The 14,341-nt window shown below is 45.1% G+C and overlaps 1 protein-coding gene across 3 annotated transcripts in view; it reads right to left on the bottom strand.

The window, feature by feature from the left end:
* The window catches only part of LOC130281998 (prominin-1-like), a 128,942-nt gene that overhangs the window by 66,587 nt on the left and 48,014 nt on the right, over positions 1–14,341 (bottom strand). For all 3 annotated transcript variants that reach the window (XM_056529808.1, XM_056529812.1, XM_056529811.1), the window contains 2 exons: positions 8,083–8,138; positions 193–398 (listed from right to left, as the gene is read on the bottom strand). In XM_056529808.1, coding sequence (XP_056385783.1) covers positions 193–398; positions 8,083–8,138 — 262 coding nt within the window. The remainder of the gene's footprint in view (positions 1–192; positions 399–8,082; positions 8,139–14,341) is intronic.

The raw sequence follows: 14,341 nt of genomic DNA on the forward strand, positions 1-14,341 counted from the left end.
CCCTTTAAATAGGTCCAGTTATACCCGCTAAAGATTCCCTAATGTAAAAGGATCTTCCTGATTCTGGAGATGCAGAAGAGGATAATTCACCATAGGAACCATTACTCTTTATTGTTCAGTAAGCGTCCTAACGGGAATTAGCCAATGTATGTAGGTGTAAAACCAAGTATACAGGACTGGCCCAATACTCACAGAATAACTAGGGTGATGATAAGAAGGAATAAGTACTCGAATCTCCTCTTGCAGTTCATGTTCTTTGTCTGTTTCTGATACATTTTTCCCCCACAATTTCCGCAGCAGCGACAGCAGGCAAAGAATAAGCCAACCAGCGTCATCACTATAATGAATAACACCCCGATGGCTAATGCTACAAGGTAGCCCACCTCATACATCAGCACCTAGGGGGAACAAGACAGTAAAACCTTACAATGTACCGGTATATAGTGAATAAAAACAGGTAGTAACATACTTGTCATAGACACGTAGCCTAAAATGAGATTATAGCTAAGCCCTGGCTATCCAATGGACAGTAAATAGAGCGGCAATGTGCATATATGATCGCCACTTCAATTCAGATGGGAGACTTGGGAAACCAGTTATTAGGATCCCCTAGTCTGCCACTAGGACCCCCAACCATCCTGAGAACTGGGGCCCCAAGTCGCTTGTCATATACACTATCTACAGGATATGGGAAAAGTGTATGATATGATCATCAGTCCACTTAGACAGGCGAATCAGGACCCCAGTTCTTAAAGTCGCTGGGGGTCCTAGCAGTAGACCACCATTGATCTTGAGAACTGGTATCCCAAATTACCTGTCAGAATGGAGCAGCGATTACATCATACACTTACCGGTATCCCCTATTCTGTGTATAGTGTATATGATAGCCACCCCATTTAGACAAGCGACTCGGGACCCCAGTTCTCAAGATCACTGGTCTACCACTAGTCTACCACTAGGACCCCTAGCAAATTTGATAACTGGTGTCATGAATCGCCTGTCTAAATGGAGTGTTGATCATATCATATACACTATCCACAGGATAGACAGGCGACAGGGACAGGGACAGTTCTCAAAATCGCTGGGGGTTCTGAAGGTAGACTATGAGTGATCTAAGAAGAGTACCTCTCATGATCTTGTTACATTTTATAATCCTCCAGTTCACTGCTCCCATCATGATAAACCACTCCCTGCCTTTATTTTTATAATTTTTTTATTTTTCTACCTTGATATTGCTCTGTATTTTCTGCTCAGTCTCAGTCAGATTCACAGACTGGGAAGGGGCGTTCCACAGCAGGCATGACATCATCTGAAGCCATACAGGGGAGAACTTCCTCCCTCACTCTGCTACACACAGCCCAGAGCAGTTCAGTGTGAGATGAGCTATCATTGGCTAAGGCTGCAATCCCCTATTCTGTCCCTATCCTATGTATATAGATATAAGGCTAGCTCTGCCAACTTGAATATTTTCTGACACACATTAGAAGCGTCTCTCTTGCCACACTGCTCTGTCAAGACAAAGGGCTGCCATGTTGGCAGAGGAATGGTCGCAGTGCAAGGCAAACCCAAATGGAGGCATGTACCGAAATTATACAATGAAGCGCTATATATTGTGACAGTGGGCAAGAATTATTAAAACAAAAAGCAAACTTTTTTTTGTTATTTTTTGTTATTTTTTTGTGTTTTCTAAATTTTCCTGAAAGATTTATCACATGCTTAAATGGTGACTCATTAAAACACATTTTTGCCATTGCACTCCTTTTGGTAAATAAAAAATCTTGTTAATAGGATTAAAAAATGTTTAAAAAAAGTTTTCTATGTTTTATTTGTGTTTAAAAAAGCTGCCACTAGGCGTCTCCCTACTTGTCCAGAGCACATCCCCTCCCCCCTCCCCAATCTCTTGCACAGACTTTGGACTCCTGCTGGCATGGCAGAAGTCCAAAATCAGGAGCAGAGTGAGGGAGGAAGTTCTCCCCTGTATGGCTTCAGATGATGTCATGCCTGCTGGGGAACGCCCCTTTCCAGTCTGTGAATCTGACTGAGCAGAAAATGCAGAACAATATCAAGGTAGAAAATTGAAAAATAATAAAAATAAAAGGCAGGAGGTGGTTTATCATGATGGGGGCAGTGAACTGGGAGGATGATAAAATGTAACAAGATCATGATAGGTGCTCTTTAAAGGGGTACTCCGTCCCTGGCATCTTATCCCCTATCCAAAGGATAGGGGATAAGATGTTAGATCGCCGCGGTCCCGCTGCTGGGGACCCCGGGGATCGCTGCTCCGGCACCCCGCTATCATTACTGCACAGAGCGAGTTCGCTCTGTGCGTAATGACGGGCGATACAGGGGCCGGAGCAGCGTGACGTCATGGCTCCGCCCCTCATGACATCACGGCCCGTCCCCTTAATGCAAGTCTATGGCACGCCCCCTCCCATAGACTTGTATTGACGGGGGCGGACCGTGACGTCACGAGGGGTGGAGCCGTGACGTCACGCTGCTCCGGCCCCTGTATTGCCCGTCATTACGTGCAGAGCGATCTCGCTCTGCGCAGTAATGATAGCGCGGTGCTGCAGCAGGGATCCACGGGGTCCCCAGCAGCGGGACTCCGGCGATCTGACATCTTATCCCCTATCCTTCGGATAGGGGATAAGATGTCTAGGGGCAGAGTACCCCTTTAAGGTTCTGTTTTTGTCGATTTTGCATATGGAGACTGACAAAGCAGCTCAGTAGATGAAAAGTCACAACACATTAAGGACGTCATATGCGTGACTCAGCGCACATTGTTCTGTGGCACAAAGGTGCAGAAAGGCGCACATAAAAAAAACTATAAAGTACGCCAACCAAAAAGTAGACTGCAAGTAAATCTGATGGAATGGGAAAGTAAAAGCTTCATACATAAAGCAACGTTTCGCAAACAGGGTGCCTCCAGCTGTTGCAAAACTACAACTCCCAGCATGCACGGACAGCCGTTGGCTGTCCGGGCATGTTGGGAGTTGTAGTTTTGCAACAGCTGGAGGTGCCCTGTTTGCGAAACGCCGTTGTAGGGATTTTGTAAGTTTGGGCAAATACATCCTTTTAGAGTTTGATAAGTAACAAGAAAGAGCACGGCTAGTTTTACTGTGATTTATGAAGATAACCGCCATCGCTCCGTCTGTCAGTACAGGAACATACCGGAGGATAAAATGTTTACAATCCCAAGGCAAATAAGAGAAAGTCTACACCTATGAAGAATAGGGAACGGTGAGACAGAGACCTAACAAACTGGTTGTTGAAAGGGATACTGTGAGTTAAAGGATGAAAGCTAAAGCAAACACTGGCGCTACCATCCTGGTAGTAAGTAAATGGGACCTTGGGATTTCAAGGGGCGGATAATGACGTGATTTTAGGTGCTACAAATGTACAGGGTCAATCACTACATATAACCATGACTGTACAAATGTTTAAAAGGGCTCTGTCAGGATCAAAAACTTTTAATATGTTGTTTATCTTGGCAAAACTTTAACCTTTTTAATATACTTCATAGAAAATGTGTATTTCCTTTTTGTAGTAATTATGGATTATAAAGAAAGACCACTAGGGGTCCCCATACCATCCAGAACATAATCCTGTCAGGCTAGAGCATCATCTTTGTCCCAGCTTAAGCACAGGCTGAGACAAAGTCCGGAAAGTGAGGACAGGACTAGCACTCCTCTGTACTCACTCCTGTCCTGTCTATCAGACTGCTGCATGAAAGCAGAGAAGAGGGATTACAGAGCAGACTCCAGTGTTTGAAGAGAGCCAGCACAGCAGACTCAGGGAGGAAGTGAATGCATGGTGAGAGAGGGTGAGCTCAGTGCTTGTCTCGGACACGCCCCTTCCTGAGCAGTGGATGTCAGAATGAGTGAGCAGCAGAACAGAGGGATTTGTGAGTCAAATACAGAAGCTATCTGCATGACCTAGGAAGTAACATATAGAAGCATTATTATTTTTTCTGTAATATGACAGGCATGCTTTAAAGGGGTACTCCGGTGCTAAGACATCTTATCCCCTATCCAAAGGATAGGGGATAAGATGCCTGATCGCGGGGGTCCCACCGTCGGTGACCCCCGTGATCTTCCATGCCGCACCCCATTAGAATCAGCCCCCGGAGCATGCTCGCTCCGGGTATGATTACTGGCGATCATGGGGATGGAGCATAGTGACGTCACGGTTCCGCCCCGTGTGATGTCACGCTCCGCCCCCTCAATGCAAGCCTATGGAGGGGGCGTGACAGCTGTGCTCGCTCCGGGGGCTGATTCTAACGGGGTGCGGTGTGGAAGATCATGGGGGTCCCCAGTGGCAGTGACCTGCGCGATCAGGCATCTTATCCCCTATCCTTTGGATAGGGGATAAGATGTCTTAGCGCCGGAGTACCCCTTTAAGGGATTGGTAATAAATGCTTGGAACCAACCAATAACAAGTATCAGAAGGGGTATAGCTATAGGGAGTGCAGAAGTAGTAATGGCAAGACATCAGTGTAATAAATGTTAAGTAACAGGGAGGAGACCCTGTTTCCAATCTGGTATTGGGCCCAAGGAGCATTTTCTGTGAGTACAGGGATCCTGAGTGCCCCCATTTTCTTTTACTCCCCCCCACAATTGCAGTGGGCTTGTAGTTTGAGCTTGTGAGTTTGTAGAAAGCGGCACTGTATGAACGTGAAGAATAGAAGAAAAATCTAGGAACCGCTGTTTTTTTTTTTTCTATTTCCTAATCACATATATGAGGAAACCAAAGCCTCTATAGATTTCCCAGAATGCAATGCTTGCTTTGCAGCCCTCTTTCACTTGACAGAAATGATAACCATTGTTAGAGGAGCAGGGGAAACCATCATATCCTGTGACCAACAATGGATCCCTGGGCAGAAGATGCAGGTTTCCTCTTCCCTGTGGGTCAGGTCATTGTGTGGATTGCTCGCTGCGGGACGCCCGGGTACATCTGGCCATTCTGCTGTTGTATTTAGGGAAAGGACGCGGCTTGGGGATGAGGACATTTCTATGGCACTGATGTAAACCTCTGCAAGTTTTCTATCACTACAAATGTGTGGTGGCCCAGTATGGGAGGTGTTACCCCATACCCCTGCAGCATCCCCCCTACACACATCTGTTTATTGTAATTGTATATAATCCCTATGTTATATATGTAAGAGCGTTATACCTTTAAGACTGTTTACCATGTGATTTGTCATGTGATTGTAACCCAGGAGGTATCAGTAACCAGGTGACCTAGGGGTGACCAATGGGACCCCCCCAGAGCCTCCCCCATATAAGCCCTGGGTGGAGCCTCTGCACGCTCTCTTAGAAAGGCAATCAAAAAAAGTCAAACCAAAACAAAAATGGTAAAAAAAAGTTATAGGGATCAGAATAGGATACAATTTCCCTCACATATGTGTATCCTGTGATGTTACGCATGTGATAGCCTGGGGGAGTAGGGTATGGGATGTAGCTGTGCGGTGACTAAAGGGTGCTTGTTAACCCTTGCTATTCGTGACGCCAGGGTGGGGGCTCCTCAGTAATGCTTGTCCTACCGCCACCCTTCCCAAGAGCGATAGGGAGGTAGATAATAATGGAATGTCCACAACCGGAGAGTTTGCTGAAGCTTTTACTGAAGATTTTATGCAAGCTTCACAACCGGAACAGTTGCTATACATGCAAGCTTTCTTTGGAGATTGACAAAGGTTGGGACTTTAGCAGTTTATACTCTTTAGGATAATATGCGCTGTTCCACTGGATTTAGGGGATTTAGTTGCGGTCCAGTAGTCACGCTAGCTTCAGCAGGGGTAGTTTAGAACTCACGGTTTAAGTTCCGCTGAGGCTGGTAGGTTTTTCAGGCCTAGCGTGTCTTTGCAAGTTGCGCAGATCCGTCCTGCTAGTCCGGCATCCACGAGAGCAGCAACCCAAGAGAGTGATAATTGGCTACAGCTCCCTTATATGGGCAGGGGCTGGACTAGAGCTAATTGGTTCCATACTTGTGTCAATCACCATTACAAAGGATTGTGGGTAACATGTGCCCCAAGGACCTCCAAAGGTCCTCCAACATACCATAGAGGATATTAACATGGTCACATGACCGAAGGTCCTGCAACGCTAAACAAGGTAAGTACTATACATATATTATATTAAATATACATTATTACTAAATATATACAGGTATTAACAGTATAGAATTAGTGTTGATGTGGTGTCCCAGTACCGCATTTCATACGGTACTTATTTATCTATGGGTCCCTGTAGCCAAAGTCCCTAGAACTTAGTAATCTCTATTAGTCAGTCAGCCCCCAGTCGCCTCTATTGTAGTATATAGATTTCTAATTTGTCCATAGAATAATGTATATAGTATTATTTCTGTATGTAAATGGTTAATTACTTGTTTCCATGGTGTTGCAGGGCCTTCGGGTCATGTGATGTGTTCCAAGCCTCATTCTGGATGCGTTACAGGCCTCACTTTGGTATCTCTAGCCTCATTTTGGGTTTTTGCAATGTATATAGATCCTGTGATGTAAGCAATCCCATGATACCATGTAAAGTGAGTGGCAGACATTCGGACCAATCGGATTCGCCACGCCCCCTGCCCATATAAGGGAGCGGCGGCCATCTTCTCGCTCTTGATGAGAGAAGACCTATATCGCAGTAATCGCAGTGAGTTAGGCCTGAGCCTTGTGGCAACGGCTGAATGATCTAAATTATAGAGTGTATCATTCCCTAAGCACTCTGCAGTATCACCGGACCCAATATTTCCCCTAAATCCGGACGGATCTGCACATCACTCCCTAAATTCAGAGACTATAAGTTTAATGCAAGGTCCGCAACTTCTGCCAGTCGCTAAGCAACCTAAGAACTGTTATATGAGACTGTTACTACGCATTGGATATTGCAAGCACTGCAGTAAAATTATTCAAGTTCAAGTTAAATTTGCTTGTGGACCTTCAGTCATTTCATTGCACCTATCGCTTCTAGGAAGGGCAGCGATAGGCCGGAACATAGATTCAGCATACCAGCCCTCACCCTGGCGTCACGAGTGACTAGGTTAATATTAACCCCACATATACCAACACCATACCATCCCTACCATACACCCCCCAAGGGCTTCTACATTGAGAAGAGGCGACTAGGGGCTGACCCACCTGGGGGACCCTACCTGAGCGTAGTTACTCTGACTTTGGGGGCCACTACACTCGGTACGGTTTGCAAAACGGTACCGGGACACCACACGCATATATGGTCAGGGCATTCAGTCAGATATATGCTCATAGGGGGGAGAATTTACCATTGTTGGTGTATGTGAACCATTTCTGTACCCCTTTATGTTGTGTGCTGCTAATGTGTAGGTGCGACAAATTTAATAAATGGTCACAGGGCATTTGATAAAATTTCTATGGTTTAGTTGTTTGGGACTTTTTATCCCGCTGTGCATAAAATTAGCAAATTTGTATTTTTGCGCTAAAAATTTTTAAAAAATTTGTTAAGCGTCACAGTTGATAACTCCCTGAAAAATCTGACCATGCCGCGGTGCATTCAGTTTGTTTTTTTATATGCATTGCGACTTTTTACCACCCAAAAAAAAAGTGTAAAATCAATTATAAATTTTGGCCATTAATACTCTCGTGTGAATCTGGCCTATGTATTTATTTAGCACTGTTGGTTTGTCGCTCACAATCCATTGTTCTACATCTATGCTGTTAGGCCGGGTTCACACTGTGGAATCTCAGGATGGAATTTACACCGGAGATCCCGTGGGCGGCGGAGGGACCGCACGGACTGCATTGCCATCCCCATAGACGGCAATTCATTTCTGAGCGGATCCACCAAAAGATCTGCTCAGAAATGCATTACCGCCTATGGGGGCGGCAATGCAGTCCGTGCGGTACTCGGGCCACCCACCCGAACGCTGGAAAAAATGTGGTTTGGAGAATGTGGTTCGGCAGTGTGAACCTGGCCTACTAATACAACACTGACAATATTGCGCTGACTTCCCCGCAGGCCTGTGCATTCAGTCTGAATAAAGGAGAGCTGCAGTATAAAGCATGGAAGTCTGATGACATAGGAAGTAGAAAAGTTCATCACTTACCTCTTTGTAATCAATAGCGCCAAATTGAAAAGTTTTAATCAGCTGCTCCAGAAACGCTGCAAGAAAATAAAAAGAATCGTCATTTCACAGATATAGACTACGTCTTTTTTTTCCCTATCTCCATCAAGTCTTCAATTTATAACAAAAATCAAGATGCAGCGCAGAATCGGCCATACAACAAATACCAAAATGCGCAGCCTTAGAATGATAACGCTCAGTCGTTCCCATTAGCACTGACACTGGGTGACGGCGCAGCTCACGAATATTATAATATATTGTGTTTTTTAGTAAAGTGCCGCAGAATCGATTGGTGCTATATAAATATTATAATTATTATTTATTTAATTATTATTTAATTTTAATTTTTTTACATCATTTATTGATTTACAAAATGAAACGCTTAAACAACAGTAGCAATGTAATGGTACATGCAGGTAAGAGCAAACTTACACAAAACATCAGAAAGTCTATCCAGAGGTAAATAATAATAATAGTAATATAAAACATTAATAATATAAAATAATAATAGTAATATTAATTATTATTAATAATAATATAAAATAAAAATAATAATAATGTAAAATAATCACAAGCATATAATATTTATTATTACTATTATTATTACTGTTATTTTATATTGCTATTATTTTTTAGAGATGAGGGAACTTACAGTAAATTCGATTCGTCACGAACTTCTCAGCTCGGCAGTTGATGACTTATCCTGCATAAATTAGTTCAGCTTTCAGGTGCTCCGGTGGGCTGGAAAAGGTGGATACAGTCCTAGGAAAGAGTCTCCTAGGACTGTATCCACCTTTTTCAGCCCACGGGAGCACCTGAAAGCTGAACCAATTTATGCAGGATAAGTCATCAACTGCCGAGCCGAGAAGTTTGTGACTAATCGAATTTACTGTAAGTTTGCTCATCTCTATTATTTTTAATTGTTGCTGTTATTATTATTCTTTTCACCGTATGGCTTTGACCACATCACTTATGAAGCGAGGGGGGGGTTCCTGTAAAAGCCCTTCAGTCACTGTGATATAGTATAATACAGACAGTGACCAGCATGGGGACCACAAACCCCAGCCAACCCCTCAGGCCTCTTTCCCTATCGGCGCCCCCTCTAGGCTGCTGTGCCTGCATACCATACTTGCCACTGTCATTTCCACAATGCCTCTGCCTCTGTCTGCCTATATCTAACACACCTACCCCATTGTACTAGAGGGCAAGGGCCTAAAACCCTTGACATTATAGGGGTCCGGAAACTCATGATGGTAACCATGAGTCTTAAAGGGGTATTCCATGAAAAAAAAACATTTTTCCATATCAACTGGCTCCAGAAAGTTAAACAGATTTGTAAATTACTTCTATTAAAAAAAAATCTTAATCCTACCAGTACTTATCAGCTTCTGAAGTTGAGTTGTTCTTTTTTGTCTGACCACAGTGCTCTCTGCCGACACCTCTGTCTCAGGAACTGTCCAGAGCAGGTGAGGTTTGCTATGGGGATTTGCTGCTACTCTGGACAGTTCCTGAGACAGACAGAGGTGTCAGCAGAGAGCAATGTGGTCAGACAGAAAAGAACAACTCAACTTCAGTCTTCAGCAGCTGATAAGTACTGGTAAAATTTAGATTTTTTTTTTAATAGAAGTAATTTACACATCTACTTAACTTTCTGGAGCCATTTTATATAGAAAAAAAAAGTGTTTTTTCACTGAATACCCCTTTAGGGTACGTTCACACGCACGGATTTTCAGCAGATTTTACGCTGCAGATCTGCTGGTGAAGGCCCCGCTCTATGCTGGCTTTACATGTGCCTGCTTGTAGTGGCAATACACCGCTACCAGCAGGCACACTGCGATGTGCGAGTCACAGTATACTCTCACATCGCGGGAGCTCTCTGCCTAGCTCAGAACAGGGAGAGCGGCCGCGATGTGCGAGTACACTGCGCACATCGCTGCAGTGTGTCTGCTCGTAGCGGCATATTGCCGCTACCAGCAGTAGGGGCGAATCCAGAGTCTAGTCTCGGGAGGGGCACTATTAGAGTACTTTGTGTTGGCGGACAGAAAATAAGGTGTTGCTTAAGGTACTTACAATATTAAACGTCAGAATTTCCAATGCGGAATTCAGCCCGGGCATTCCGCTGTAGCAGAGTCCCATTTAATTCAACAGGATTCTGCTGCGCTGTGCACATGGCAGAATATCCATGCCAGATGTTTCCAGCACGGAAATTCCGTTCTCTGTCTCCGCAGAAAGAATGAACACGTTCAATCTTTGTGCAGACACCGCACGGAATGCTTAACCATCTAGGAGGCGGCTGTGCGCACAGAGACTCTGCGGACGAATAGGATATGTTTAAAAAGATATCAATATTACAAAGATCATAAGACATTTTAAGCAGTTTAGGTCTAATATATTAGAATGTTTACATAAACAGGACGACACATAGGACACGGTCACACATTTAGGGGGAGATTTATCATAACCTGTCCAGAGGAAAAGTTCACCTGTTGCCCATAGCAACCAAGGCCTTTTTACAAATGAAAGAAGCGATCTGATTGGTTGCTATGGGCAACTCAGCAACTTTTAGACTGGAAGAAAGGAGATTTTGTCTAAGGCAAAGGAAAGGGGTTTATACACTAAGAACAATAAGGATGTGGAATCCTCTGCCTGCAGATATGATCTTATTAGAGTCTGTACAGACGTTTAAACAGCAACTGGATAAATATTTACAAAAACATAACATTAAGGGATATAGGCCCTGATTTTTTTTAGCATGGTGTGATGCCGCGCTGTAACATGTTGTGATGCCCGCGCTGTAACATGTTGTGATGCCCGCGGTGTAGCATGTTGTGATGCCCGCACTGTAACATGTTGTGATGCCCGCACTGTAACATGTTGTGATGCCCGCGCTGTAGCATGTTGTGATACCCGCGCTGTAGCATCTTGTGATGCCCGCACTGTAGCATGTTGTGATGCCCGCGCTGTAGCATCTTGTGATGCCCGCACTGTAACATGTTGTGATACCCGCGCTGTAGCATCTTGTGATGCCCGCACTGTAGCATGTTGTGATGCCCGCACTGTAACATGTTGTGATGCCCGCGCTGTAGCATCTTGTGATGCCCGCACTGTAACATGTTGTGATGCCCGCGCTGTAGCATCTTGTGATGCCCGCACTGTAACATGTGATGCCCGCGCTGTAGCATGTTGTGATGCCCGCACTGTAACATGTTGTGATGCCCGCCCTGTAGCATGTTGTGATGCCCGCGCTGTAGCATGTTGTGAGGCCCGCGCTGTAGCATCTTGTGATGCCCGCACTGTAGCATGTTGTGATGCCCGCGCTGTAGCATGTTGTGATGCCCGTGCTGTAGCATGTTGTGATGCCGCGCTGTAGCATGTTGTGATGCCGCGCTGTAGCATGTTGTGATGCCCGCGCTGTAGCATCTTGTGATGCCCGCGCTGTAGCATCTTGTGATGCCCGCGCTGTAGCATGTTGTGATGCCCGCACTGTAACATGTTGTGATGCCCGCGCTGTAGCATCTTGTGATGCCCGCGCTGTAGCATCTTGTGATGCCCGCCCTGTAGCATCTTGTGATGCCCGCGCTGTAGCATCTTGTGATGCCCGCGCTGTAGCATCTTGTGATGCCCGCGCTGTAGCATCTTGTGATGCCCGCGCTGTAGCATCTTGTGATGCCCGCGCTGTAGCAGGTTGTGATGTCCGCGCTGTAGCAGGTTGTGATGCCCGCCCTGTAGCAGGTTGTGATGCCCGCCCTGTAGCAGGTTGTGATGCCCGCCCTGTAGCAGGTTGTGATGCCCGCGCTGTAGCATGTTGTGATGCCCGCGCTGTAGCATGCTGTGATGCCCGCGCTGTAGCATGCTGTGATGCCCGCGCTGTAGCATGCGGTGATGCCCGCGCTGTAGCATGTTGTGATGCCCGCGCTGTAGCATGTTGTGATGCCCGCCCTGTAGCATGTTGTGATGCCCGCCCTGTAGCATGTTGTGATGCCCGCCCTGTAGCATGTTGTGATGCCCGCCCTGTAGCATGTTGTGATGCCCGCTCTGTAGCATGTTGTGATGCCCGCCCTGTAGCATGTTGTGATGCCCGCGCTGTAGCATGTTGTGATGCCCGCCCTGTAGCAAGTTGTGATGCCCGCCCTGTAGCATGTTGTGATGCCCGCGCTGAAGCATGTTGTGATGCCCGCGCTGAAGCATGTTGTGATGCCCGCACTGAAGCATGTTGTGATGCCCGCGCTGTAGCATGTTGCAGAAAATTATTTCCAGTATAATAATCAAATATACCAATTGCCACAGAATGGGAAAGCGCTATAGATTTTTTTACCATTTAAAACTACAGCTCCCAGTATGACCTAAGTAGTGGCGAGGAGATGCTGGGAGTTGTTGTTTCACCCATCATAACTGCAGAACTTACAAGTGACTCCAGCTCTGATAGGACATAATGAGGAGAATACAGAATGATATCAGTGACTACAGGTGGCGTCTTCTCTATAGTGAGGAGAATACAGAATGATATCAGTGACTACAGGTGACGTCTTCTCTATAGTTAGGAGAATACACAATGATATCAGTGATTACAGGTGACGTCTTCTCTATAGTGAGGAGAATACACAATGATCTCAGTGACTACAGGTGACGTCTTCTCTATAGTGAGGAGAATACACAATGATATCAGTGACTACAGGTGACGTCTTCTCTATAGTGAGGAGAATACACAATGATATCAGTGATTACAGGTGATGTCTTCTCTATAATGAGGAGAATACACAATGATATCAGTGACTACAGGTGACATCTTCTCTATAGTGAGGAGAATACACAATGATATCAGTGATTACAGGTGACGTCTTCTCTATAGTCTTCCCTTATCTAATTCAGATGCTACATACCGCCGGGTCCAGCTAAATGTTCACTCAGCAGAACTTGATACCCAGATGGTTTCTATGTCAGCAGATTCTGATCCTCTATATGAAAACAATAATTATTATAATACTGCCAAACACTGATTCTTTGAATATAATACCGCCACATACCATACCCTCTGTATATAAAACCGCCACACCCCATAACCTCTGAATATAATACTACTACACACTGAACCCTCTGAATATATTACTACAACACACTGTACCCTCTGAATATAATACCGCCACTCACCGTACCCTCTGTATATAAAACCGCCACACACCGTAACCTCTGAATATATGACTACAACACACTGTACCCTCTGAATATAATACCGCCACACACCGTACCCTCTGTATATAAAACCGCCACACCGTAACCTCTGAATATATTTCTACAACACACTGAACCCTCTGAATATAATGCTACCACATACTGTGCTCTCGGAATGTAACCTTGCCATGCACCCTCTGAATACAATACCGTAATGTATTGTGGCCCGTAAAAGCCATACTACCCCAAAAATATACACTATGGCCGACATGTATAATTGTCTTTAGACAGTTTTTTGTGTCTAAAAATTGTGAAAAAAAGGCGCAAGCAGGGTTTATTTGCACCTTTTTGCGCTTCAGTTGCAATCCACAGATTTATGCAATACACGTGATATGGACGGGTTTTATGAACTGCACCTTTTTGTGAAAAGGCAAAAAAAAAGTTCCAAAACCACCGAAAAGTCTCTAAAACTACACCAGCCCAGACTTAGCTTTTTGGTGTATGTGAAGAGTGAAATTTTAGAAAATGTGACCTGCACAAAATTTATCAAATGCTCTGCTACTTTTTAATAAATGTGGCGCTCCTACACATTACAGCACCCAAAAAAAAAGGTGTAGAAAAATACTTCACTTACACCTACAAAGATAAATGCCGGCCTATACCTCCGAAATGCAAAACGCTCTGTGCCCCTCATATATAGTAATAATGCCCCATCCTGTGCCCCCACATATAATAATTATAACCCGTCCTGTTCCCCCCACATAATAATAATGCCCTCTGTCCTGTGCCCCTCACATATAATGCCCTTGTCATGTTCCCCTCACATATAATGCCCCCTGTCCTGCCCCCTCAGGGGGCATTATATGTGGGGGCACAGGACAGCCCCCCCTGTCATGTGCCCATATAATACACATATAATGGCCCCCTGACATATGTCCCTGACTTATAATGCCCCCTGTCCTGTGCCCCTCACATATAATGCCCCATGTCCTGTGCCTCTCACATATAATGCCCCGTGAGGGGGCAGGATAGGGGGCATTATATGTGAGGGGCACAGGATAGGGGGCATTAT

The sequence above is a fragment of the Hyla sarda genome, chromosome 7, assembly GCF_029499605.1.
Source record: "Hyla sarda isolate aHylSar1 chromosome 7, aHylSar1.hap1, whole genome shotgun sequence".
In the NCBI taxonomy this organism is placed as follows: domain Eukaryota; kingdom Metazoa; phylum Chordata; class Amphibia; order Anura; family Hylidae; genus Hyla; species Hyla sarda.